A 24,370-nucleotide genomic window follows, 5' to 3' on the forward strand; every position below is an offset into this window, starting at 1 on the left:
TCAACCCCTTCAGCTAAGAGCTTAGGAATTATATACAGCGGCTTCAAGGTTATGTGCATTCTGGAAAAAGCAAGGTGGTTGTAACAAATATGACCTCCAGGGGACCCCACAGTAAAGTCCGAATTGGGCAGTAATCTGAATTGTAGTAATGCAAACAGCAGCATAACTAGTTGAGCAGCAGTCGAATACTGATAGTGGCATCATACATCACATCTGTGAGGAACCCACATAATAGATTTAGACACAAGAAGCCACTAAAAGCAACAAGCTTCATGGGTAAAATCTGTTAATGATCATGGTAGGGATGGTTAACATGTCCCCACCTTCCCATTGTGCTCAGTTTCTCAGATTTCAGGCCCTATATTACATTTTCAATGGGTGGTTTAGGGGTTAAAAGTAGTAGTACTTCTGTTAACCTTCCACGGTAGTCCAGGATGGTTTAGAAGATTGGCATAAAAGAGAGGGAGTTTGGCCTTGCCAATAAATCAGCTGTAAAAGGAGTCTGGCTTAGTCAATAAGTCAGACATGAAATGGAAGGAGTCTAGTTTAGCTAATAATTATTTATCCATGAAACAGAAGGAGTGTGGCTTATCCAATAAGTCATCCATGAAACAGAAGGATTTTGGCTTAGCCAATAAGTCAGCCATGAAACATAAGTCTGGCTTAGCCAATAAGTAAGCCATGAAACAGAAAGACTCCGGCTTAGCAATAAATCAGCCATGAAATAGAAGGAGACTGGCTTAGTCAATAAGTCAGCCATGAAACAGGAGTCTGGCTTAACCAATAAGTCATCCATGAAACAGAAGTCTGGCTTAGCCAATAAGTAAGCCATGAAACAGAAGGAGTCCGGCTTAGCAATAAATCAGCCATGAAATAGAAGGAGACTGGCTTAGTCAAATAAGTCAGCCATGAAACAGGAGTCTGGCTTAGCCAATAACTGAGCCATGAAACAGAAGGAGTCCGGCTTAGCAATAAATCAGCCATGAAATAGAAGGAGACTGGCTTTGGCTACGTTCACATTGGCGTTCCGCCAATGTGCGTCGCTGTTGCGCCGGCGACGCAGCGGCGACACAGCGGCGACGCGCCCCTATGTTTAACATAGGGGAAGCGTGCGTCGTTTTGGTGGCGTTTTTCGCCACGTGCGTCGTTTCCGACGCTAGCGTCGGACGCAAGAAAACGCTACATGTAGCATTTTCTGTGCGTCCGATTTTCGTCGGAAAACGACGCACGCGTCGCAAAACGCGCGCGTTTTTGCGCGCGTTTGCGCGCGTTTTAGCGTGCGTTGCGTCGCCAACGCACGGCGGCGCAACGCTAATGTGAACGTAGCCTTAGTCAAATAAGTCAGCCATGAAACAGGAGTCTGGCTTATCCAATGAGTCATCCATGAAACAGAAGTCTGGCTTAGTCAATAAGTCAGCCATGAAACAGAAGGAGTCCAGCTTAGCAATAAATCAGCTATGAAACAGAAGGAGTCCAGTTTAGCTAATAAGTCAGCCATGAAACAGGAGTCTGGCTCAGCCAATAAATCGGCCATGAAATAGGAGAATGGCTAAAGCCTCTTTCACACATCAGTTTTTTGCTGTCATTCACAACCCGTTAGCTCGATGGATCAACGGATCCGTCGCAGAATGTGAAAAACTGATGCGACGGATTCATTTTTCGACGGATCCGATTAGGGAGGCTGGCTAATTGGATCCAAAAAAAGCGGAGCATGCTCAGTTAGAAAAAAACGGAATCCGACGCTGGATTCTGTCATTTGACGGACCCGTGCCCATAGGCTTCCATTCTAGCAAACGACGGACGGCGATGGCTCCGTGGCTGTCCGTTTTTTCAACGGAGACAAAAATTGTTACTTTGCCCATTGTCTCCGGCCGCCAGACAAACAATTTTTGACAGATCCAGCGAACGAGAGATAAAATGTGAGGCGACTGATAGCAAAAAACTGATGTGTGAAAGGGGCCTCAGTCAATAAGTCAGCCATGAAGCAGAGGGAGTCTGGCTTAGCCAATTAAGCTGACAGAAAGCCCCCTTCATACAGGATAGCCTGGCTACTGCTCTATGCTCTCTCTTTTTACAAACATTTTAATAAGCATTTTTTAACAAACACAAACAGATAATAAAGAGGGGGAAGGAAAAGGGAAAAATAAAAAAAGGGGAGGATTGAAATAGATTTTTACCTTGCTTTATTAGGGGGTAGATCAATGGGAAAAATATAGGAAAGTGAATGAAAAAAATGGAAAAGGAAATAAGGAGATGAGCAGCAGCGCCATAGAAGGTTTACAGGACATGCAAAAATTGTTAACAATAACTTAACTTTACAATAAAAGGTATAATGAGATGTCAAGTGGTAAATGTTCTGTTTAGTTATTTGGTTGATCAGATTAGACATTTCTCTCCAAAAAGAATATAATTTTAGCACTATAGGTCTATCTATATGCTTTCTCTTGTAGCAATGTCTCCATACTACTCCACATCATGTAGTAATGTCTCGCATCCTGGTCTCCATCTTGCATTAATGTCCCCATTCTGATCCCCATCTTGTATTAATGTCTCCCATCCTTGTCCCCATCTTGTAGCAATGTCTCCATACTACTCCACATCATGTAGTAATGTCTCGCATCCTGGTCTCCATCTTGCATTAATGTCCCCATTCTGATCACCATCTTGTATTAATGTCTCCATCCTGGTCCCCATCTTGTAGTAATGTCCCCATTCTGATCCCCAGCTTGTATTAATGTCTCCCATCCTTGTCCCCATCTTGTAGCAATGTCTCCATACTACTCCACATCATGTAGTAATGTCTCGCATCCTGGTCTCCATCTTGCATTAATGTTACCATACTGGTCCCCATCTTATAGTAATGTCCCCATTCTGATCCCCATCTTGTAGTAATGTCTCCATCCTGGTCCCCATCTTGTAGTAATGTCCCCATCTTGTACCAATTTCCCCCATCTTGTTCCCTATCTTGTAGTAATGACCCCATTTTAGTCCCCATCTTATAGCATTGTCCCTATCCTGGTCCTCATCTTGTAGCAATTGTAAGGTTTTACTCACTCGGCTGCGGGTTGAGGTAAGCACAGGAAGCAGTTTTCATAAAATGTTCTGTCAGGTTTATTCGCTCCATAAAATTGCTTAAGTTTAAGTGAAAAAAAGATAGCCCTCTGCGGCACAAAATGAAAACAAACAGAAAAACAAGTAGTTGATATAGCACTGCAGGTCTGCCCACTCAGGTCAGTGTCGTTGCAAATACACACTGGTGGCCTCCATGCTTCCAGTCACAGAACCATGTGCCAAACAACAGCCTCCATTATATAGGCTGTAACCACACCTAAAGGTGAGGTATGTGGGTAGCCAGACCCGCCCATCTCTCATAGCTACCCGCAACCCATCCCAGGTGCACCAAACGAACCTCTTAGTGCTTACGTGCACTAAACAAAATACTCCGGGTTACACCACAGAGCGCAACCATCTCTGTAACACATACCTGTTATCGACTAAACGGCCATTAGCCTCCTTACACAATGTTACCATCTTGTAGCAATGTCCCCATACTTGTCTCTATCCTGTAATAATAGCTCTCCATTTTGTCCTCATCTTTTAGTAATTTCCCCCATACTGGTCCCCTTCTTGTAGTAATGGTCCAATCTTGTTCACCTTTTTGCATCAATATCCCCCATCCTGGTCACCTCCTTATAATAATGTCCCCTTCTTGTAACAACGTCCCCCATTCTGCCACTCTTCACATACACATAAATGATTCTTCTAAACTGACCTCACTCCCCCGACGAACAGCGTCCTCTTCCTTTTGCACAGCCGATTCAGCGCATGGCAGTAACCTCATACTCTCCCCGAGAAGGCACACTGACATCGGCTGCCGGCCTCTGACTGGCCTGTTGCTGGTATTGGTATTGCCGAGCAGAGAGTTGGTCTCTGCGCCTCAATACATTTCAATTGAATGTGCATCACTGAACTGTCCAGAAGCCCTGGCGTCGGCGGCCCCCTGAAACGGGCTGCGATCATCCCAGAGAGCTCCGATGCCTGTGGACCACATCTTTGAGACGCCAGCTCTAGCTTTATGCTCTGTCTATTTGTGGCAGCCTTACCTATGTAGGATTGTTTCTGCACCTTGATCTTGTTTGCATTCTTTATGTAAATCATCTTTAATTACCTTCAGGATATGCTATCTGTCCTTTGCCAAGATGGACCATTCACAAGGGGCATCTTCAGACGTTCTGCCAATGCGAAATCCTGCAAAGAGATGAAAGAAAGACTCAACTCGGGATTGGATGTTGATTTTGCATGTGAATCGATTTTTGTTACTGCATCTGTGTTTAAGGTATGTCGGACTTTAAGAATACAGCGTGAGATCACAGATATCAGAAACTACTATGGGAACTGGTGATAGTGATACAATAATTCAGTGCAAAAACATAGATTTCAGATACGACAGATGACAAAAATGGCACATAGATATCGGATACATACAGGCCAATTCCTAAAAGGTTGGGACGCTGTGTAAAATTTGAAGATATTCTTTTTTTACATATTTTATTCCCAGTAGAACATAGGACACAGAAGTTGAACATTAAACATTTTTCAATTTCATTTGGAAACATTAACTCACTTAGAAATTGATGGCAGCAACACATCTCAAAAAAGTGATGCTTGTCCACCATCGTGTAGCATCACCCTGTTCTTCACACAACAGTATGTAAATGTCTGGAAGGTGAGGACACAATTGCTGTTGTCCCATTATTGTCTGATCGAGGATTCTCGCTGCTCCACAATCCAGGGTCCTTGCCGGATTTTTCATTTCCGAATGCGCTAAACTTTTTCTATTGGTGGAAGGTCCGGACTGCAGGCGGTCGGATCATCACGCGAACTCTTCTTCTGAGAAACCATGCTGTTGTGCTGGATGCAGTATGTGGTTTAGCATTGTCTTGCCGAAATATACAAGATCTTCCCTGAAATAGATGTTGTCTGGATGTAGCATGTGTTGTTCTAAAACCTCTATATCAGGCTCAGCACTGGTAGTGCCTTACAAGATTTGTACGCTGCCCGTGCCATAGGCATAGGTGGAGCCCTATACCATCAGAGATGCAGGAACTGTGCCTTGATAACAAGCTGGATGGTCCTTCTATTGAGGGCACAATGTCTATGCTTTCCATAAAGAATTTCACATTTTGATTCTTCTGATCACAGAACAGTTTTCTATTTTTCATCAATCTATTATAAATGAGTTTTAGCCCAGAGAAGACTCTGTATTGTGTTGATATATACAGTAGCTTTGCATGATTGAGCTTTAACTTGCATTTGTGCACTGCGTGGTGAACTGTGTTCACAGACAATGATTTTTGGAAGTATTCTTGATCCCATGCAGTGAATCATGCCTATTTTTAATGCAGTGTTGCCTGAGGGCCTGTAAATCACGGACATCCAAAAAAGACCATCAGCCTTGTCCTTTGTGCATCTGGATTTCTCCAGAATCTCTCAATGTCTTGAGGATATTATATGCTGTAGTTGGTAGAATATTCAAAGTCTTTGCAATTTTACATCGAGGAACATTTTTTAAAAAGTGTCTCACAATTTTTTGATGCAGTTGTTCACAGATTGGTGAACCTCTGACTACCTTTGCTTCTGAGAGACTCTGCCTCTCTAACATGCTCTTTTTAGACACAGTCATGTGGCTTAGTTGAAAAATGACCTTCCAGCTGTTTTAAATTAGTACCCCTTACTTTTCCAGAATTTCATTTGAGATGTGTTGCTGCCATCAGTTTTCAAATATCGATCTCTCTGTGAAAAACTGACCAGCACCTATTAACAGAATGAAGCAAGTGTGAACAGGTGCAAGCTGCTATGACTCTATAATATACAAACAATAGAATACAGCAGCCTCTGTCTCTATCTATCCATCTACTTAGGTGTCTAAAAGCTATCCATTTATCTGATAACCATCTACGTAACTATTTAATATCTATCTAGGTACTTAGATATAGAGTATATTAGGTAATAAATGTATAGATATTAGATACTTACAGCTATATAGTTATTAGATGGATACGTAGATACATTAGATAATAGTTGGATAGATATTAGATAGATCCCTTTGAGTCACAAGTTTGACGTTGGCGTGTTGACATCTTTCCACATTTTCTGGTATCCACTGTTTTATTATAAATTCCCCCCTTTCCGTCCTCTTAGGATTTCCTTCGTAATATTCCCGGCAGTGTCTTTTCATCTAAACTTTGTGACAAATGGGTTTCTGTGCTGGATCAAGGAAGTCAAGCCGAGAAAATAAAAGCTGTTAAGAAGTGAGTATTTACCTATTTCACTGCTTTTACATATTTCACATGATTATAAAGAGCTCCTTCAGCGAGATGTGAAATTCTCCTGCACAGTTCACCATAATGAGGGCTGATATAGAGATAGTCAACAGTTTGTCAGGGAAAAGATAAAAAGTAATAAAGCGCATAAAAAAGTGGCGCAAAGTGTCAAAAGGCCAAATAATCTGCTGCGAATCAAACAATTTGCCACAAAAAATTGTATTAAAATAGAAACATGTATATATGTATATACAAATGCATATACAGATTCACGCTGAAAGTAGCCAATAAAGTGTCCACAGAGAAAGCCAACCTCAAAAATCGTTGGTGAAGGTGCAATGGGCCACTAAATGAAAACAAGAAAGGGCCCACCTATGTTTTTCAAGAGCTTACATGTGGCGTGCAGGTCATGAATGAATGTTATATAAAAGATAAATCAGTTCTTACCCTTTATGTGTAAACAATAGAAGATGAAGATTTCCTGGTGATCAGCGACGAGATGAATAGAAGAGAGTGAAATTGTTCAGATCATAGCGAATAGCTGCCCCGGCCGGTGGCAGTTATAAAAGTCTGATTGATATAGTCAGGATATCCTAAGTGGGATCATGATCGTTCCCCTTTAGAAATTATTAAAATGTTTATTGTCTCTTCAGAGAAGAAGAGAACTAGAACTCTAGTGCCACCTATTGGAAGTAGCAATCCTAAAAGTCATTATCAACCCTTTAACGAGCCTTGTCATATGACTAGGATAAAAGCCAAAACCAGAATCTCAACTTGCAGACACTCTGTTTCGGGGTCCTGGCCCTCATCAGAGCCAAGTGCGAGATCTGGTTTGGCCGGGTGAGAGGAGTCTGAACGGGATCCAAGGTGTAACATTTCTCCTTGTCAAGCATGCCAAGATGAGGGGACTTTTAAGCTGCAATGTTCCCCTGGGAAATATGTTTAGTAACTTTAATTTACAAACAAAAAAGCTTATAGGATTCCATAACCCATGAATATGAATATTTGACTTCCTTAGTTCTTGACAACTTTTTGAAATGGTCTTATGGGAGATTCCAAAGTGTGAAAGATTTTATTATTACATAACAACACCTCATTTTACAGACCTCATCATTCATGCCCCTTCCAAGCAACCATTTCCCACAGAATGTCATCTGATATAGATGAGTCTCTTGAAATTCAAACTCTCCAGATCCATCAATTTCTTCAAAAACTGTATTTAGAACCAATTTGCTGCAATTCAAAGGATTTAATACAAAAGAGCTTCTGCATTCTCTGCCTCTGCTTTCATGCAGGCTATGATTATCTCTTCTGATTGACAGTGCTATATCATGTGATGTTATAGCTGCAAAGCATTATGGGGAAACCTCAGCAAGATTATGTGATTCTTATCTGGCTGGCGTAATCTTCAGTATGTGAAATTGTACCAGACGTTTTAGGCGAATCACGGGAAATGAACGCAAATTGTTCGAATTCACCGGGTTCACTGAATTCTGACAAATTCTATATAAACTTGATTTGCATAAAATCGATTCTCACTTCTATAGAATCTGAACATTGAGGATTAAGCTACTGACAAAGCATATGGGTACAAGCACATGAAGCCTTCAGGTAGTGCTCCTTACTAGGAGGTCGCTGGAGGTTTTTCCAACTCCTCATGACATTATTGGGCTGGTTAGTATACATTTAGGTGATATTAAGCCTCCACTTTCTAGAGCAGTGTTCCCCAAGTCCGGTCCTCAAGAGCCACCAACAGGTCATGTTTTCAGGATTTCCTTACTATTGCACAGGTGATTGAATTATTGCCTGAGCAGGTGATGCAATTATCACCTGGGCCATACTAAGGAAATACTGAAAACATGACCTGTTGGTGGCTCTTGAGGACCGGACTTGGGGAACACTGTTCTAGAGGGACAATCAATTGTTAGGTTGAACAATTTAATAAAATGTTCACTTAAGTTGCCTACTCCTGGCCTAATGGATATTGATCAGGTGCGCACCAAAGAAATAAACATATAACAACACACAGTCATATGTAAACTCTCCATGATCAATCTATGGCCCAGCTGCAAGGGAAAAGAGACTTTATTCAGTCAGAACACATGGTTACATATCCCCTGTAAGGGGGCTCGGTTAGCTCTAAAATGGGAGTGATCGGATGCATTCCATTGGTTAGTGGGTTGGGCAATGAGCAAGTCCATGGGTGGATCCATGAGGTCATCAGGGTGGGTTGGTCCATGAGGTCATCAAGGTGGGCGTCACTGTGGGTGGATCCATGAGGTCATCAGGGTGGGCGTCATCTTGGATACCAGCCAGGCAGCCACATGGCTCTCTGATACAGGAAATGGCAGCCATCTTTAGTGTCTTACTTTCATCTAAAAAACTTATGTAAGATCAAACAATACACATTATGGGTCATTTCTCTCAATCTCTTATGGCTTGGGGTTAATTAAGTATTTGATCTTATGGCTCTCCTCAACAGTCCCCCCTAAATACTTTATTAACCCTTTTTTTATCTTGATCCCACCGTGGTTCCCTAACCCACCAGTGTTAAGTGTCACTATGACATCAGAGGCTTCATGACAATACAGATGCTATAGACACCAGAGAATGTGTGACCAATCATGGATATATCAGGAGGTATCTCTGAGCGCGCTACCAGCGTCCTCGGGACTTTTCTACCTGCTGGATCTATTACTCTCCAATCTCCATGGTTACATAAAATACATATGTCACTCACCCTGATGTAACACATCCTATATCTGACCGTCTCGCCCGGGAGGGGGGAATTGGAGTTTTCACCAGTTTGAGACAAGTTTTCCCTTGTGGAAAACCTCCCTTTGTAGCTGGACTTTGACAAGCAGGTCAGATCCTACTCTGTCCCTAACTGTCTAACAAGTTTATAATGTGAGAGATGGATTAAATGGCGCTATAACAATTAATAATAATAATAATATGAATCCAGAAGACGCTCAGCAATCCTGACTGAAGTAGGAGTAGTCAGGAGCACTTGGTAGGAACCCTCAAATCTCGACTCCAGGGATGTCTTTCTGATGAACTTCTTTACCAGCATGTAGTCACCAGGTTGGAAATCATGGGTACCTTAACTGGAATCTGGATCTGGAATGGATGATAAAACTTGTACATGTGTTACTGACAGTTCTTTTAGTAAGGACAATTACATAATTTACAAGAGTATCACTTCCTAAAGCTAGTTGTTGTGGAAAATATTGACCCAACCTTGGAGGCTCCCCCAAAAAGAATCTCGTGTGGTGTGAGTTTGGTGGGACCCCTTGGGAGTGTTTCTGACTGAGTATAAGGCAATGGGCAAAATGTCTGTCCAAGTCTGACCTCCTAACTGGCTTTCAGTATTTTATTTTTCAAGGTGCCATTCAGTGTTTCTACTTTCGCACTGCTCTGTGGGTGATATGGAGTATGTAAACCCAAATCAGCTCCCACCAATGTCCATAGTTCCTTAGTCAGTGCTGCAGTGAACGCAGGTCCTTGGTCACTCTCAATTACCTCTGGGACCCCATATCTGCATACTACTTCAGTCATCAGTCTCTTAACAGCCACTCTGGCAGTCATGTTTATTACTGGATAGGCTTCGGGCCATCCTGAGAACATGTCAGTCACTACCAGTACATACTCGTACTTCCCTACTTTTGGCATTTGATTGTGATCAATCTGAATCCTCCGAAAGGGATAGAGTGGTTTAGCCAATGTTTCTGAGTAACTTTCTGGGGCGGTGCTGGATTGCATGTTGCACACACAAGGCAGGAATTGCAGTATTTTTGGGTGACAGTAGAGATCCCAAGTGCCATGTAAGTCTTCCAAATCAGGTCAATCATCTGATTCCGGCCTCTGGGCGATACCGTGTGCCCATTCTGTCTCCGAGGAATACAGATTACGGGGTAGACAGAACTTTTTGTTCACCCTCCAGACTCCATCTTCATCCTTTTTTAGCTCCTCCTTCTTGTCATGGCTTCTTTTCATCATCCAATGTCTTGATGTAGATGGATAATCCTCATAAGAGAGCCTTTAGTCCCTTCTTCAGTGTTTTGTGACACGTACACCGCTGCTTTCTCTTTCCCAAATGGATCAGCAGCATAGGTTTTTACTGTTTTGTCAGCAAAGAAGTTCCTCCTTGCTTCTGGAGAATCCAATCTTCCGTGAGCTTTGATCTTGATCACTGCAACCTCCGAATGTAGATCAAGAGCGGCCACAAGTTAGTTAGGTATCCTCTGGCTGCCCAGATACTGCCGAAGTCATGAGCCACTCCGAAAGCATATCTTGAATCCGTGTAGAGGTTGACCACCTTCTCCGTTGCTTCCTGACAAGCCAACGTCAAAGCTTTAAGTTCCGCTTCTTGTGCAGACATGTGCGGTGGTAGTGATCCAGCTGAGATGACCTGGTCATGTGTAACCACGGCATATCCCGTATGGAACCTTCCCGTTTCATCTGCAAATCTGGAACCATCAGTGAGGAACGTCAGGTCAGCATGTGGGAATGGGTCTTCAGACACATTTTTCTTGGAGGCTACTTCTTTCTGCATTTGTTCAAGACAGTCATGATCCTCCTTTGAGTGTGTAGAGGCATCTTCTCCGAGAGCATGAGCATCATCATCCACATCCCCCCTGGAAAGAGGAAGCAGCATGGACAGTTTGAAGATGCTACAGCGGACAAGAGTGACATTATCCGGAACCAACAGCGAATATTGTAGTCTCATATGACGCTGCACCAACAGATGTTTAGGGTTGCAGGAATAGCAATTATGTCGTGTGGAGCCATTAAGAGAACTGGATGTCCTCAGATGATATCAGAATTTGGGATTCCAAAAGCTGGTGCAGACTGTATGGCCTGTTTAAGAGCGTAGAAAGCTTCCACGGATTTGGTACATAGTGGAAACGCTGATGTCTTGAGGTCTTCGTACAATGGCTGCATCAGCTTTGAGGCATCTAGAATCCTTTGGCGACAATAAGTGATAGGTCAGCCAGCTCATCCGAGGCCCATGTCTTGGGTTCTTGGCAGAACTCAACACCAGAGTCCCATGTCTTGTCACTGGCAAGTGAGTCATCATTGAACACGATATCCATAACAGGCCAATATGCATCGACTGCTTTAAGATTTGCCAGGGAAATTAGATCTTGCCATGTAGCTGGGTAAGTACTTTGGATTTGAAGCATGCTTCTGTAGAAAGGCATCGGCTGTTTTTCTGGATCTGGAGCTTGGTACAACAGAGTAGCAGCTTGCTGGGGTGTAAACTTGACGTAGAGGGTGGGCTCCTCAGACATGAGCATTGGCACTGTTGGTGGTGACACCTGAGGCGGGAGTAGAGATGGCACCGGAATTGTCAAGGTCTCAATTTGCTCACTAATATTCGCATACTCTAAAATGCGAGTTATTGCTGCATGAAGTTGTTGAGCACTAACGTCTGGATGAATAGGGTCAAAAGTAGGGGTCACAGCGTGTATGATCATTCTACATGGAAGATTGCCAGCTTTAGTCACCACTATGTCCCCAACAGCTATCTGACCATGTGACTCAACAATGATTTGACTGTCAGCTTGAATAGTCGCCCCTCCTGCTTACACTATAGCTCTAGCTACACCTCCATTATGCTCTAACCGAGAATTGGCAGCTTTAACAATAGCGTCTGTTTCCATTGTCGTTATGTCACCCTTTCCCACCACTAACAAGGGTCCCTCAGGAAGTTCTTTTTGAAAACAGGTTGTCAACATTCCCTCCCCTTTGTGCTTCCTGTGCTATTGACATCCCCCTCCCAGATTGAGCCCCCCCTTGATACAGTTGCCACCGTCCCATACAGGTGTGCACTTGGCTGCAAGAGAGCCTGTGAGGTACCGGGTATAGGGTTAGGTAGACTGTGTGAGAGTGCTATTGTAGTGGAAGCGTTGGGAGGAGAGGCCATTGCTTGGAGCATCTTGTGTGGGTTGTTGTGAACAGGTAATTCAGAACCACAATGGACATTGAAGTTCAGAGCACACAAAGTGACCTGACAATTACCAAAAACATAGGACGAGCTCTGAGACGTGGGAACTCCGCTGACCGCAATCCCCAATCCTATCACACAACACCAGAGGTAGCCGTGGATTGCGCCTAATGCTCCCTATGCAACTCGGCACAGCCTGAGAAACTAACCAGCCCTGAAGATAGAAAAATAAGCCTACCTTGCCTCAGAGAAACTCCCCAAAGGAAAAGGCAGCCCCCCACATATAATGACTGTGAGTAAAGATGAAAACACAAACACAGAGATGAAATAGATTTAGCAAAGTGAGGCCCGACTTACTGAATAGACCGAGGATAGGAAAGATAGCTTTGCGGTCAACACAAAAACCTACAAACAACCACGCAGAGGGGCAAAAAGACCCTCCGCACCGACTAACGGTACGGAGGTGCTCCCTCTGCGTCTGAGCTTCCAGCAAGCAAGAAAAACCAACAAAGCAAGCTGGACAGAAAAAATAGCAAACAAAAATAACACAAGCAAAACTTAGCTTACGCAGGACAGACTGGCCACAGGAACGATCCAGGAGGAAGCAAGACCAATACTAGAGCATTGACTGGAGGCCAGGATAAAAGCACTAGGTGGAGTTAAATAGAGCAGCACCTAACGACTTAACCTCATCACCTGAGGAAGGAAATTCAGAAGCTGCAGTACCACTCTCATCCACCAAAGGAAGCTCATAGACAGAACCAGCCGAAGTACCACTCACGACCACAGGAGGGAGCTTGGCCACAGAATTCACAACAGTGGGTGTGCGGCTAAATTGGCAGTGGAAGTGACAGTAGAAAGGGTTGGTGCCGAGGACGATCCAGGCGGGAGCATTGCTAGATAGGGGAAAGGTTCGGTGCCCCATTGGAAACCACTGAGACAGGATACATGGGTAAAGCTTGTTCACTTCCCAAAGGAAAATAGTATTGGCCGTTAGTGGTCATTACTGGGTAACAAGGATTTGGTGATGTGGTGTATAGCCTTAGTCTAAGATGTTCACCACCAGGAGCAGCACATTTGCCATCCAGAAAATGGCTACCGTCAGAATTACATGTTATCCACAAAATGGCCACCATTAGAATTAACACATTTGCCATCCACAGAATGGCCGCCGCCAGCATGAACACATTTGCCATCCATAAAATGGCTGCTACCAGCATTAACAAATTTACCATCCACAAAATGGATGCTACCAGCATTAACAAATTTACCATCCACAAAATGGATGCTACCAGCATTAGCAAATTTACCATCCATAAAATGGCTGCTACCAGCATTAACAAATTTACCATTTACAAAATGGCTACTACCAGCATTAACAAATTTACCATCTACAAAATGGCTACTACCAGCATTAACAAATTTACCATCCATAAAATGGATGCTACCAGCATTAGCAAATTTACCATCCATAAAATGGCTGCTACCAGGGTTAGCACATGGCTCTGGGCCACCATTATAAGGTGGTGGCCGCTCACGGGATATATTTTTGTAATACACATAATTCAAAACTCTGCCCTTTTTATTCCTTTCCTCTTCTACCCAATTTTCTCTATACAGACTTTCAGAGACTCTCTCCCATGCCCTAGCAGTAGACAAAAATCCATTAACTTTTAGGAAACCCTTTCTTTCTTTCAAGACAATCTTCCACTCCAGGGGCTGTAACCTCCCCCCTTCTGGCATTCCACACAACTTCATAAGCTTTTTACATTGTTTAACATGACTCTTCCCTTCACGAGTCATTACTAATGTGCACGGGTCTAACTTGCCATCTGAATTTGGCTTAGTGCCAATACGGCAGAACTGCATTAATTTCTCCATCTTTCTATAGATATCTATATCCCTATCAAGATAACAAGCACCAAACAAACAATAAGACGGGGGAGATGACTCAACCCTGAGATTCTAAAGGGAACTGAGTCTGCAGTACTCAGTTCCTATTCTTTCTTGTCACGTGGTCCCTGTCTGACTTCCGTATTCTGTACTTTACAAACCAATTATTCCCTACTTAGTCAAATTGCTCCCTAACTTACCAGTCCCCGTGCAGAGTCAACTCACTCGATGCCACGGGGCAAAAAAAAACTATAAATTTATTTATTTGGCTCGAACTGAGTCATCTCACTCCAAGTTTTAATGAGCCGCTACACAATTTATTAGGCGCCGAACTGAGTCATCTCACTCCAAGTTTTACCGGGCCCCCCTAGGCCGAGTCAATCACTCAAGGTCCTAGTCTCTCTTATACAGAACTGAAAATCTTATCACAGGCGACAACCATGTACTGTACCACAGACAAAAATATATATATTTTTTTTTTCTCACACTTGCTTGCTTTTCTTTTCTAAAAACTTGCTTTTCCTGTTCTAACACTTGCTTTTCCTTCACTAAAAAAAAACAACTTGCTTTTCCTGTTCTAACTACCAGTCATCTCCCCTCCTCACAACACATAACAGGCAGTAGGCAACTAAAACATGTGACGGTTCTTGCAATTAAATGACCAGCAGCGGAGAGACCCTTCTGCCGTCTTACAGATACCACGAAGACCGGACACGGTCAGGCAATCTGCACAGGATACCCCGAAGGACACAGGTAAAGACTACAGATTATAAAAATCAGCAGACTTACCGTGTTCTGATAAGGAGGTGATCAGTCTCCACGTTCGGGGTATTCAGCGCGTTCTGCCATTCCAGTCGCCGGTCCTCAGGGTTCAGGGCTCTTCCTCTGCTGGCCCCAGGTTGGGCAGCCAAATTGTTAGGTTGAACAATTTAATAAAATGTTCACTTAAGTTGCCTACTCCTGGCCTAATGGATATTGATCAGGTGCGCACCAAAGAAATAAACATATAACAACACACAGTCATATGTAAACTCTCCATGATCAATCTATGGCCCAGCTGCAAGGGAAAAGAGACTTTATTCAGTCAGAACACATGGTTACATATCCCCTGTAAGGGGGCTCGGTTAGCTCTAAAATGGGAGTGATCGGATGCATTCCATTGGTTAGTGGGTTGGGCAATGAGCAAGTCCATGGGTGGATCCATGAGGTCATCAGGGTGGGTTGGTCCATGAGGTCATCAAGGTGGGCGTCACTGTGGGTGGATCCATGAGGTCATCAGGGTGGGCGTCATCTTGGATACCAGCCAGGCAGCCACATGGCTCTCTGATACAGGAAATGGCAGCCATCTTTAGTGTCTTACTTTCATCTAAAAAACTTATGTAAGATCAAACAATACACATTATGGGTCATTTCTCTCAATCTCTTATGGCTTGGGGTTAATTAAGTATTTGATCTTATGGCTCTCCTCAACACATTTACTCCATAAATAATTTTGGTTCCTTTGACATTGTTCTACCACTCCACAATCTCTCTTGCACGACAAGAGATGAGATTGTGATAGGTTGATGGAAGCCAGGAGCCATGTTTTAACACTAACAGACATAAGACACTGCAATAAAGAAGGATCAGACAATCATAAGTTCAAGACCCAAAGTACATTATTTAAAAAATCATAAAGTGGAGAGAAAAAAACTTTATTCCCATGCAAAATTAAAAAAAAAAATGTTGAAAAAAAATTAAAAGGTACGACAGGGGTGTCAAACTGCATTCCTCGAGGGCTGCAAACAGGTCATGTTTTCAGGATTTCCTTGTACTGCACAGGTGATAATTTAATCACCAACTCATTATTTGTGTAGGTGATTAAATTATCACCTGTGCAGTACAAGGAAATCCTGAAAACATGACCTGTTTGCAGCCCTCGAGGAATGCAGTTTGACACCCCTGAGGTACGACATAGTTAGTGTCACAACATCTTGTTTTATAAAATGAACATGTCAGTTTTCCGCCTTGGAGAACCCAAAAAAAAAGCAAACATTCAAAGCATAAAAAAAACCCTTTTTTTTCGTTCTTTCCACTCTACCAAGGAATGAATAAAAGTAATTTAAAAATATTATAAGCAAAAACTACAAAATAATGGCCCTTATAAGGCTACAATGACAGAATTATAGAACTGTTCTAGCTTTCGGAATGTGGCTACACAATGAAAAAGATAAAAAAAAAATGTTTTTGAAGTATAAAAGGAAAAAAAAATATAAGTTTGGCATTATGTCTTTTTTTTTTATTCCAGGCTGCTAGAGAAGCTCCCACCAGTGAATATCACACTGCTGAGCTATGTCTTCGGAGTCCTACATTGTATTGAGCAGCGTTCTGAAAGCAACCAAATGACGGCATTCAATCTTGCTGTGTGCATCTCTCCGAGCCTTCTGTGGTTGCCCAACCCTTCCAGCCCAGAGGTAGAGAGTGAATTCACCAGAAAGGTAAAAATGTTTAAAAAGAGAAAAACAAAAGGCAAAGTCCTTGAGATCCTTCTACTTCTAAGTTTAAATTTCTATCCGTTCTAACAGCTCTCACGGGGTTCCTCACCCAACCCGTGCTTCTATTTCTCAATTTAAATTAGTAATTTTTTTTTACGTTCGAGAGTCAAAAGTGAACATAATAATATATTAGAAAAAAAAAAGTCTAATACCCTGCTTGCCACCTCTCTCGATAAAGGTGAAGAATCGGAAAATATCTTCGAGCACTGCCAAAGAATCCCAAAACCAGTGCTTCTGGAAGGTTTCTTGTGTGTAATGCCTGGAAACTCCATCATCAGATGGAGCCCAGTGAGTGTCCAATCACTCAATTATTGAGGAGGGAAACAGATAGGGGAGAAAAATGGATTCTTGTGTAGTGATTAGGCTACGTTCACATTAGCGTTACGCTAATGTGCGTCGCTGTTGCGTCGGCGACGCAGCGGCGACGCAGCGGCGACGCGCCCCTATGTTTAACATAGGGGACGCGTGCGTTTTTTTGTTTGCGTTTTTCGACATGTGCGTCGTTTTCGACGCTAGCATCGGACGCACGAAAATGCAACAAGTTGCATTTTTCGTGCGTCCGATTTTCGGCAAAAAACGACGCACGCGTCGCAAAACGCAGCGTTTTTGCGCGCGTTTTTGGTGCGTCACGCGTTGCGTCGCCGTTGCGTTGCCGACGCAACGGCGCGCAACGCTAATGTGAACGTAGCCTTAGTGATGAGCGAGTGTACTCGTTGCTTGGGTTTTCCTGAGCACGCTCGGGTGACCTCCGAGTATTTATGACTGCTCGGAGATTTAGTTTTCATCCCGGCAGCTGAATGATTTACAGCTACTAGCCAGCTTGATTACATGTGGGGATTCCCTAGCAACCAGGCAACACCCACATGTAGTCAGCCTGGCTAGTAGCTGTAAATCATTCAGCTGCCGTGATGAAAACTAAATCTCTGAGCAGTCATAAATACTCGGAGGTCACCCGAGCGTGCTCGGGAAAACCCAAGCAACGAGTACACTCGCTCATCACTAGTAGTGATGAGCCAGTGTGCTCAGATAAGATGTTATCCGAGCATGCTTGGGTGCTAACTGAGTGTCTTCAGCATCCTCGAAAATATGTTCGACATCCGCAACACATGCAGGGATTTCCTGTTTGTTAGGCAATCCCTGCATGTGTTGCGGCAGTCTAACAGCCACGAGACATATGGGTGCGGGGACCCGAACATATTATTCGAGCTTGTCGAAGACACTTGGTCAGCACCCGAGCATGGCGGATAACACCTTATCCGAGCACGCTCATCACTACTCTTGTCCCATTGTGCGGTTGTGTATGGCCATCTATGCACACACATTTGGCCAGGTCTAATCATCTCTGAACGTGTTTCTTCCTTCCTTCCAGATGTCGGTGCTTGTGCAGTTCCTGATAGAGAATTATTGCCCAACTTTCGGAGATGATATTTCATTGTTATATGCCAGTTTGTTATCTAAGGATGATAACAGAGAGGATAGCTCAGGTAAGTAGCATTCCTATAAATAATGACGAATTATAAAATGCCATGTGTACATACCGCTAGGTATACCCTTGGCGTATGTGTACAATGCGTCTCTTTAAGGCATATTCCGCCCAAAATCTGCCAGAAAAGGCTCCGTAAAAGTAGCCTGTAAAATGAACATAGTGCACAGCAATGTCAAAACGACCTCGTAGTGCCCAATTCCGTCTTACATCACTTCTTTTAATCACTTGAGTGTTCGGAAACCTTGAAGAAGTTGAAAAAAAGTGACATTCTCATTCTTTGGGTGGCTTCCTCTGGAAGCCACCCATTCTCTATACTTAACATTATTCTCAGGAAACCTTAAGGAAAATAAAAGAAGTGAATTAGAAGTTTTTAAAAAAATTTGTAAGCAGTTTTAACTCAAAAAAGTTCTGAAAAAAAGTCAGTGTGAACATAGCTTAATTAAAGGAAAGAATCCCTATTAAAGGAAAACTCAGGAACTGAAGGGACGGTGCAGGACTCTTTTTTTTTTGGCATTCTTGGAATTATTTGCCATCATGCCCCATTCCCCTATGTCCTGCACCAGGTATAGCACAATCTATCGGTTTTATCTGGAGTGTTCCTTATATGCACCAATTTCTAACAGAAGCAATTGAAAAGAAAATTGCTAAAATCCTATAAAAGACTGAAAAAAGAGATTAATGTCCTAATGATATAAAAGCGCAAAAGCATCATCTGTGATGGAAAAACCATGACTGTGGGACAACGCCTAGTAGAAAGGATTTCAGTCACTGCTAAATTTTCCACAATCTTCTGTTATTTTACACACACTTATAGGAGAGCTCAGTAGTGTATGACCGCACAGAACAGAGGAGGATGAGGAGGACACTGCACCTAGTGATCAAGTGAGATTTCCTGCCTGGGAATAGTTAACTGATGTGATAGGCTCATATTTCTTGTAAAGTATAGCTCCACATTGGTGGTAAACCACATGATTATACCGTATATTACTCCCAAGACCTATGTATAGAATAATTGATAGGGAGAAATGGCTGCTCCGGAGTTCGGCAGACACTAGTATATGTCACTGTTCTTGGGATTCTTACTACAGGTTCCAGCATGCCTATGGGCAAAGGCAAGACATAGGTGAAAAATACAGCTCCTCTTTCATGATGGCATCAATAGGAACTGAAGGCTTTCTAGTGTTGGATGGAAATGGGCATCGTTTTGCTGCCTGCCCTCAATCACGCAGGATAAACTGGCAAATTCAACTCCATCTTGGGTAGATCTATCTTAGGCATCTAAGTCCTGATATTTCCAGTACTGTCAATAAACAGAACCGGTGCTATCCGCATCCATGTGTAGAATCCGTGTGTCATCCATGTGTACCATCAGTGTGACACGTACTGGAATAGAATGACAGATGTTTAGGTGTTATATGTGCAGAGATAGATAGATAGATAGATAGATAGATAGATAAAAAATGGCACATGCAATCAAGTGGGTGCACAGGCCTCCCAGCAACTAATCCATATACTTGCCAAATATACAGGAATCAAAAAAATGGAAGGCAGCACTCCAGGATTAGCAAAAAATATAAGTGGACTTTATTTTATGACTTTTCGGCTAAGCCCAATGAAGTCCACTTATATTTTTTGCTAAGCTTGGAGTGCTGCCTTCCATTTTTTTATTCCTAGACTAGCTGAAGAGCCCGGCGTTGCCTGGGCATAGTAAATATCTGTGGTTAGTTATAGCACCTCACTTCTCTTATTTTCCCATCACGCCTCTTATTTTCCCCCTCACATCTCTCATTTTCTCCCTCACACCTTTCATTTTCCCCCTCACTCCTCTCATTCCCCCCTAACACTTGTCATTTCGACCTCACATCTGTCATTTTCCGATCACTCCACTATTTTCCCTCACTCCTCTCATTTTGCACTCACACCTTTTCATTTTCACCTCACACCTCTCACTTTCACCTCACATCTCTCATTTTCCCCTCAGTATATACGTTTGTCATCTCCCTTATATATAGTATACACCTGCTGTATGTTATCTCCTCCTGTATATTGTATATACCTATGTGTCATCTTCTCCTGTGTATAGTATATACCTGTATGTCATCTCTTCTGTATATAGTATATACCTGTCTGTCATCTCCTCCTATATATAGTATATACCTGCATGTCATCTCCTGTATATAGTATATACCTGTACGTCATTTCCTCTGTATATAGTATATACCTGCTGTATGTCATCTCCTCCTCTATATACCTATGTGTCATCTCCCCTGTATATAGTATATACCTGTGTGTCATCTCCCCTGTATATAGTATATATCTGTGTGTCATCTCCTCCTGTATTAGACCTCGTTTACGCGTTATTTGGTCAGTAGTTTTACCTCAGTATTTGTAAGCTAAATTGGCAGCCTGATAAATCCCCAGCCAACAGGAAGCCCTCCCCCCCGGCAGTATATATTAGCTCACACATACACATAATAGACAGGTCATGTGACTGACAGCTGCCGTATCTCATATGTGGTATATTTGTTGCTCTTGTAGTTTGTCTGCTTATTAATCAGATTTTTATTTTTGAAGGATAATACCAGACTTGTGTGTGTTTTAGGGTGAGTTTCATGTGTCAAGTTGTGTGTGTTGAGTTGCGTGTGGCGACATGCTTGTAGCGACTTTTGTGAGATGAGTTTTGTGTGGCGACATGCGTGTAGCAACTTTTTGTGTGTCGAGTTGCATGTGACAGGTTAGTGTAGCAAGTTGTGTGCAGAAAGTTTTGTGCATGGCGAGTTTTGCGTGTGGCGAGTTTTATGTGTGGTGCGTTTTGCAAGTTTTGTGTGAGGCAACTTTTGCATGTGTTGCAACTTTTGTGCATGTGGCAATTTTTCCACGTGTGCAAGTTTTGCGTGTGGCGAGTTTTCCATGAGGTGAGTTTTGCACGTGTGGCTAGTTTTGCCTGAACCTAGTTTTGCATGTGGTGAATTTTGCGGGCAAATTTTGCACGTGGCGAGTTTTGAGCGGTGACTTTTGTGTTTCGACTTTTATGAGGCGAGGTTGGTGTATGTGTGGTGAAATGTGTGCCGAGGGTGGTATATGTGTTCAAGCATGTGGTAGTGTGTGGCGCATTTTGTGTGTTCATATCCCCGAGTGTGGTGAGTATCCCATATCGGGGTCCCACCTTAGCAACTGTACGGTATATACTCTTTGGCGCCATCGCTCTCATTCTTTAAGTCCCCCTTGTTCATATCTGTCTCTAACACTTTTCCTTTCACTTTTCCCCATTATGTAGATAGGGGCAAAATTGTTTGGTGAATTGGAACACGCGGGGTTCAAATTTCACCTCACAACATAGCCTATGATGTGTGACTGTGCAAAATTCTGTGGCTGTAGCTGCGACGGTGCAGATGCCAATCCTGGACAAACACACACACACACACGCACACATTTAGCTTTATATACTAGATAGATAGATAGATAGATAGATAGATAGATAGATAGATAGATATGGGATGGATAGATAGATAGATAGATAGATATGGGATAGATAGATATGGGATAGATAGATAGATAGATAGATAGATAGATAGATAGATAGATAGATAGATAGATAGATAGATAGATAGATAGATAGGATAGACAGGTGCTTCTCACAAAATTATAATATCAAAAAGTTAATTTATTTCAATCCTTCAATACAAAAAGTGAAACTCATTATATAGAGTCATTACAGAGTGTTCTATTTCAAGTGTTTATTTCTGTTAATGTTGATGATTATGGCTTACAGCCAATGAAACCCCAAAAGTCATTATCTCAGTAAATTAGAATACTTTATGACACCAGCTTGAAAAATTATTTTACAGCCCAAAATGTATGTTCAGTAAATGCACTCAATACTTGGTTGGGGCTCCTTCTGCATCAATTTGGCGTGGCATGGAGGCGATCAATCTGTGGCACTGCTGAGCTGTTATGGAAGCCCAGGTTGCTTTGATAGCAGCCTTCAGCTCGTCTGCATTGTTGGGTCTGGTGTCTTTCATCTTCCTCTTGACAATACCCCATAGATTCTCTATGGCGTTAAGGTCAGGCGAGTTTGCTGGCCAATCAAGCACAGTGATACTGTCATTTTTAAACCAGGTATTGGTACTTTTAGCAGTGTAGACAGGTGCCAAATCCTGCTGGAGAATGAAATTTCCATCTACAAAAACCTTGTCGGCAGAGGGAAGCATGAAGTGGTCTCAAATTTCCTGGTAGACGGCTGCACTGACTTTGGTCTTGATAAAACACAGTGGACCTACACCAGCAGATGACATGGCTCCCCAAACCATCACTGATTGTGGAAACTTCACACGAGACCTCAAGCAGCTTGGATTGTGGTCTCTCCACTCTTCCTCCAGACTTTACTGTCATCTGAAAACAACACCTTGGACCACTGAGCAAGTTCTTTTTCTTCTTGGCCCAGGTAAGACGCTTCTGGCGTTGTCTGTTGACACAAGGAAAGCGAAAATTGAAGCCCATGTCTTGGATACGTCTGTGTGTGGTGGCTCTTGAAGCAATGACTCCAGCAGCAGTCCACTCCTTGTGAATCTCCCCCAAATTTTTGAATGGCCTTTTCTTAACAATCCTTTCAAGGCTGCGGTTTTCCCGGTTGCTTGTGCACCTTTTTCTACCAATCTTTTTCCTTCCACTCAACTTTCCATTAATATGCTTGGATACAGCACTCTGTGTAGTCAGCTTCTTCAGCAATTACCTTTTGTAGCTTATCCTCCTTGTAGAGTGTGTCAATGACTGCCTTCTGGACATCTGTCAAGTCAGCAGTCTTCCCCATGATTGTGGAGCCTACTGAAACCGACCAAGGGACCTTTTTAAACGCTTAGGAAGCCTTTGCAGGTGTTTTCTACTAATTATTCTAATTTACTGAGATAATGACTTTTGGGTTTTCATTGGCTGTAAGCCACAATAATCAACATTAACAGAAATAAACACTTGAAATAGATCACTCTGTTTGTAAAGAGTCTATATAATATATGAGTTTCACTTTTTGTATTGTAGAACTAAAATAAAGTAACTTTTTCATGATATTCTAATTTTTTGGGAAGCACCATAGATAGATAGATAGATAGATAGATATGGGATAGATAAATAGATACGAGATAGATTTGATATAGATAGATATGAGATAGATAAGAGATAGATAGATATGGCATAGATACATAGATATGGGATAGCTATGAGATAGATATGAGATAGATAGATACATAGATAGATAGATATAGGATAGATAGATACATAGATAGATAGATACATAGATATAGGATAGATAGATAGATAGATATGAGATAGATAGATACATAGATATAGGATAGATAGATAGATAGATAGATAGATATGAGATAGATAGATAGATAGATAGATAGATAGATCTAGGATAGATAGATAGATATAGGATAGATAGATAGATAGATAGATAGATAGATAGATAGATAGATAGATAGATATGAGAGATAGATAGATAGATAGATATGATAGATAGATAGATAGATATAGGATAGATAGATAGATAGATAGATAGATACATACAGTTAGGTCCATATATATTTGGACAGAGACAACATTTTTCTAATTTTGGTTATAGAAATTACCACAATGAATTTTAGACAAAACAATTCAGATGCAGTTGAAGTTCAGACTTTTAGCTTTCATTTAAGGGTATCCACATTAAAATTGGATGAAGGGTTTAGGAGTTTCAGCTCCTTAACATGTGCCACCCTGTTTTTTAAAGGGACCAAAAGTAATTGGACAATTGACTCCAAGGCAATTTCACAGACAGGTGTGGGCAATCCCTTCGTTATGTCATTCTCAATTAAGCAGATAAAAGGCCTGGAGTTGATTTGAGGTGTGGTGCTTGCATTTGGAAGGTTTTGCTGTGAAGTAAACATGCGGTCAAAGGAGCTCTCCATGCAGGTGAAACAAGCCATCCTTACGCTGCGAAAGCAGAAAAAACCCATCCGAGAAATTGCTACAATATTAGGAGGGGCTAAATCTACAGTTTGGTACATCCTGAGAAAGAAAGAAAGCACTGGTGAACTCATCAATGCAAAAAGACCTGGGCACCCACGGAAGACAACAGTGGTGGATGATCGCAGAATAATCTCCATTGTGAAGAGAAACCCCTTCACAACAGCCAACCAAGTGACCAACA

The 24,370-nt window shown here is 42.3% G+C and overlaps 1 protein-coding gene across 1 annotated transcript in view; it reads left to right on the top strand.

Annotated features, from left to right (window-relative positions):
* The window catches only part of ARHGAP20 (Rho GTPase activating protein 20), a 230,983-nt gene that overhangs the window by 195,173 nt on the left and 11,440 nt on the right, over positions 1-24,370 (top strand). The window contains exons 11-14 of the mRNA XM_069759069.1: positions 4,175-4,336; positions 6,202-6,311; positions 16,454-16,643; positions 18,070-18,184. Of these exons, the coding sequence (XP_069615170.1) occupies positions 4,175-4,336; positions 6,202-6,311; positions 16,454-16,643; positions 18,070-18,184 (577 nt within the window). The remainder of the gene's footprint in view (positions 1-4,174; positions 4,337-6,201; positions 6,312-16,453; positions 16,644-18,069; positions 18,185-24,370) is intronic.

Source organism: Ranitomeya imitator, chromosome 3, assembly GCF_032444005.1.
Source record: "Ranitomeya imitator isolate aRanImi1 chromosome 3, aRanImi1.pri, whole genome shotgun sequence".
NCBI lineage: Eukaryota > Metazoa > Chordata > Amphibia > Anura > Dendrobatidae > Ranitomeya > Ranitomeya imitator.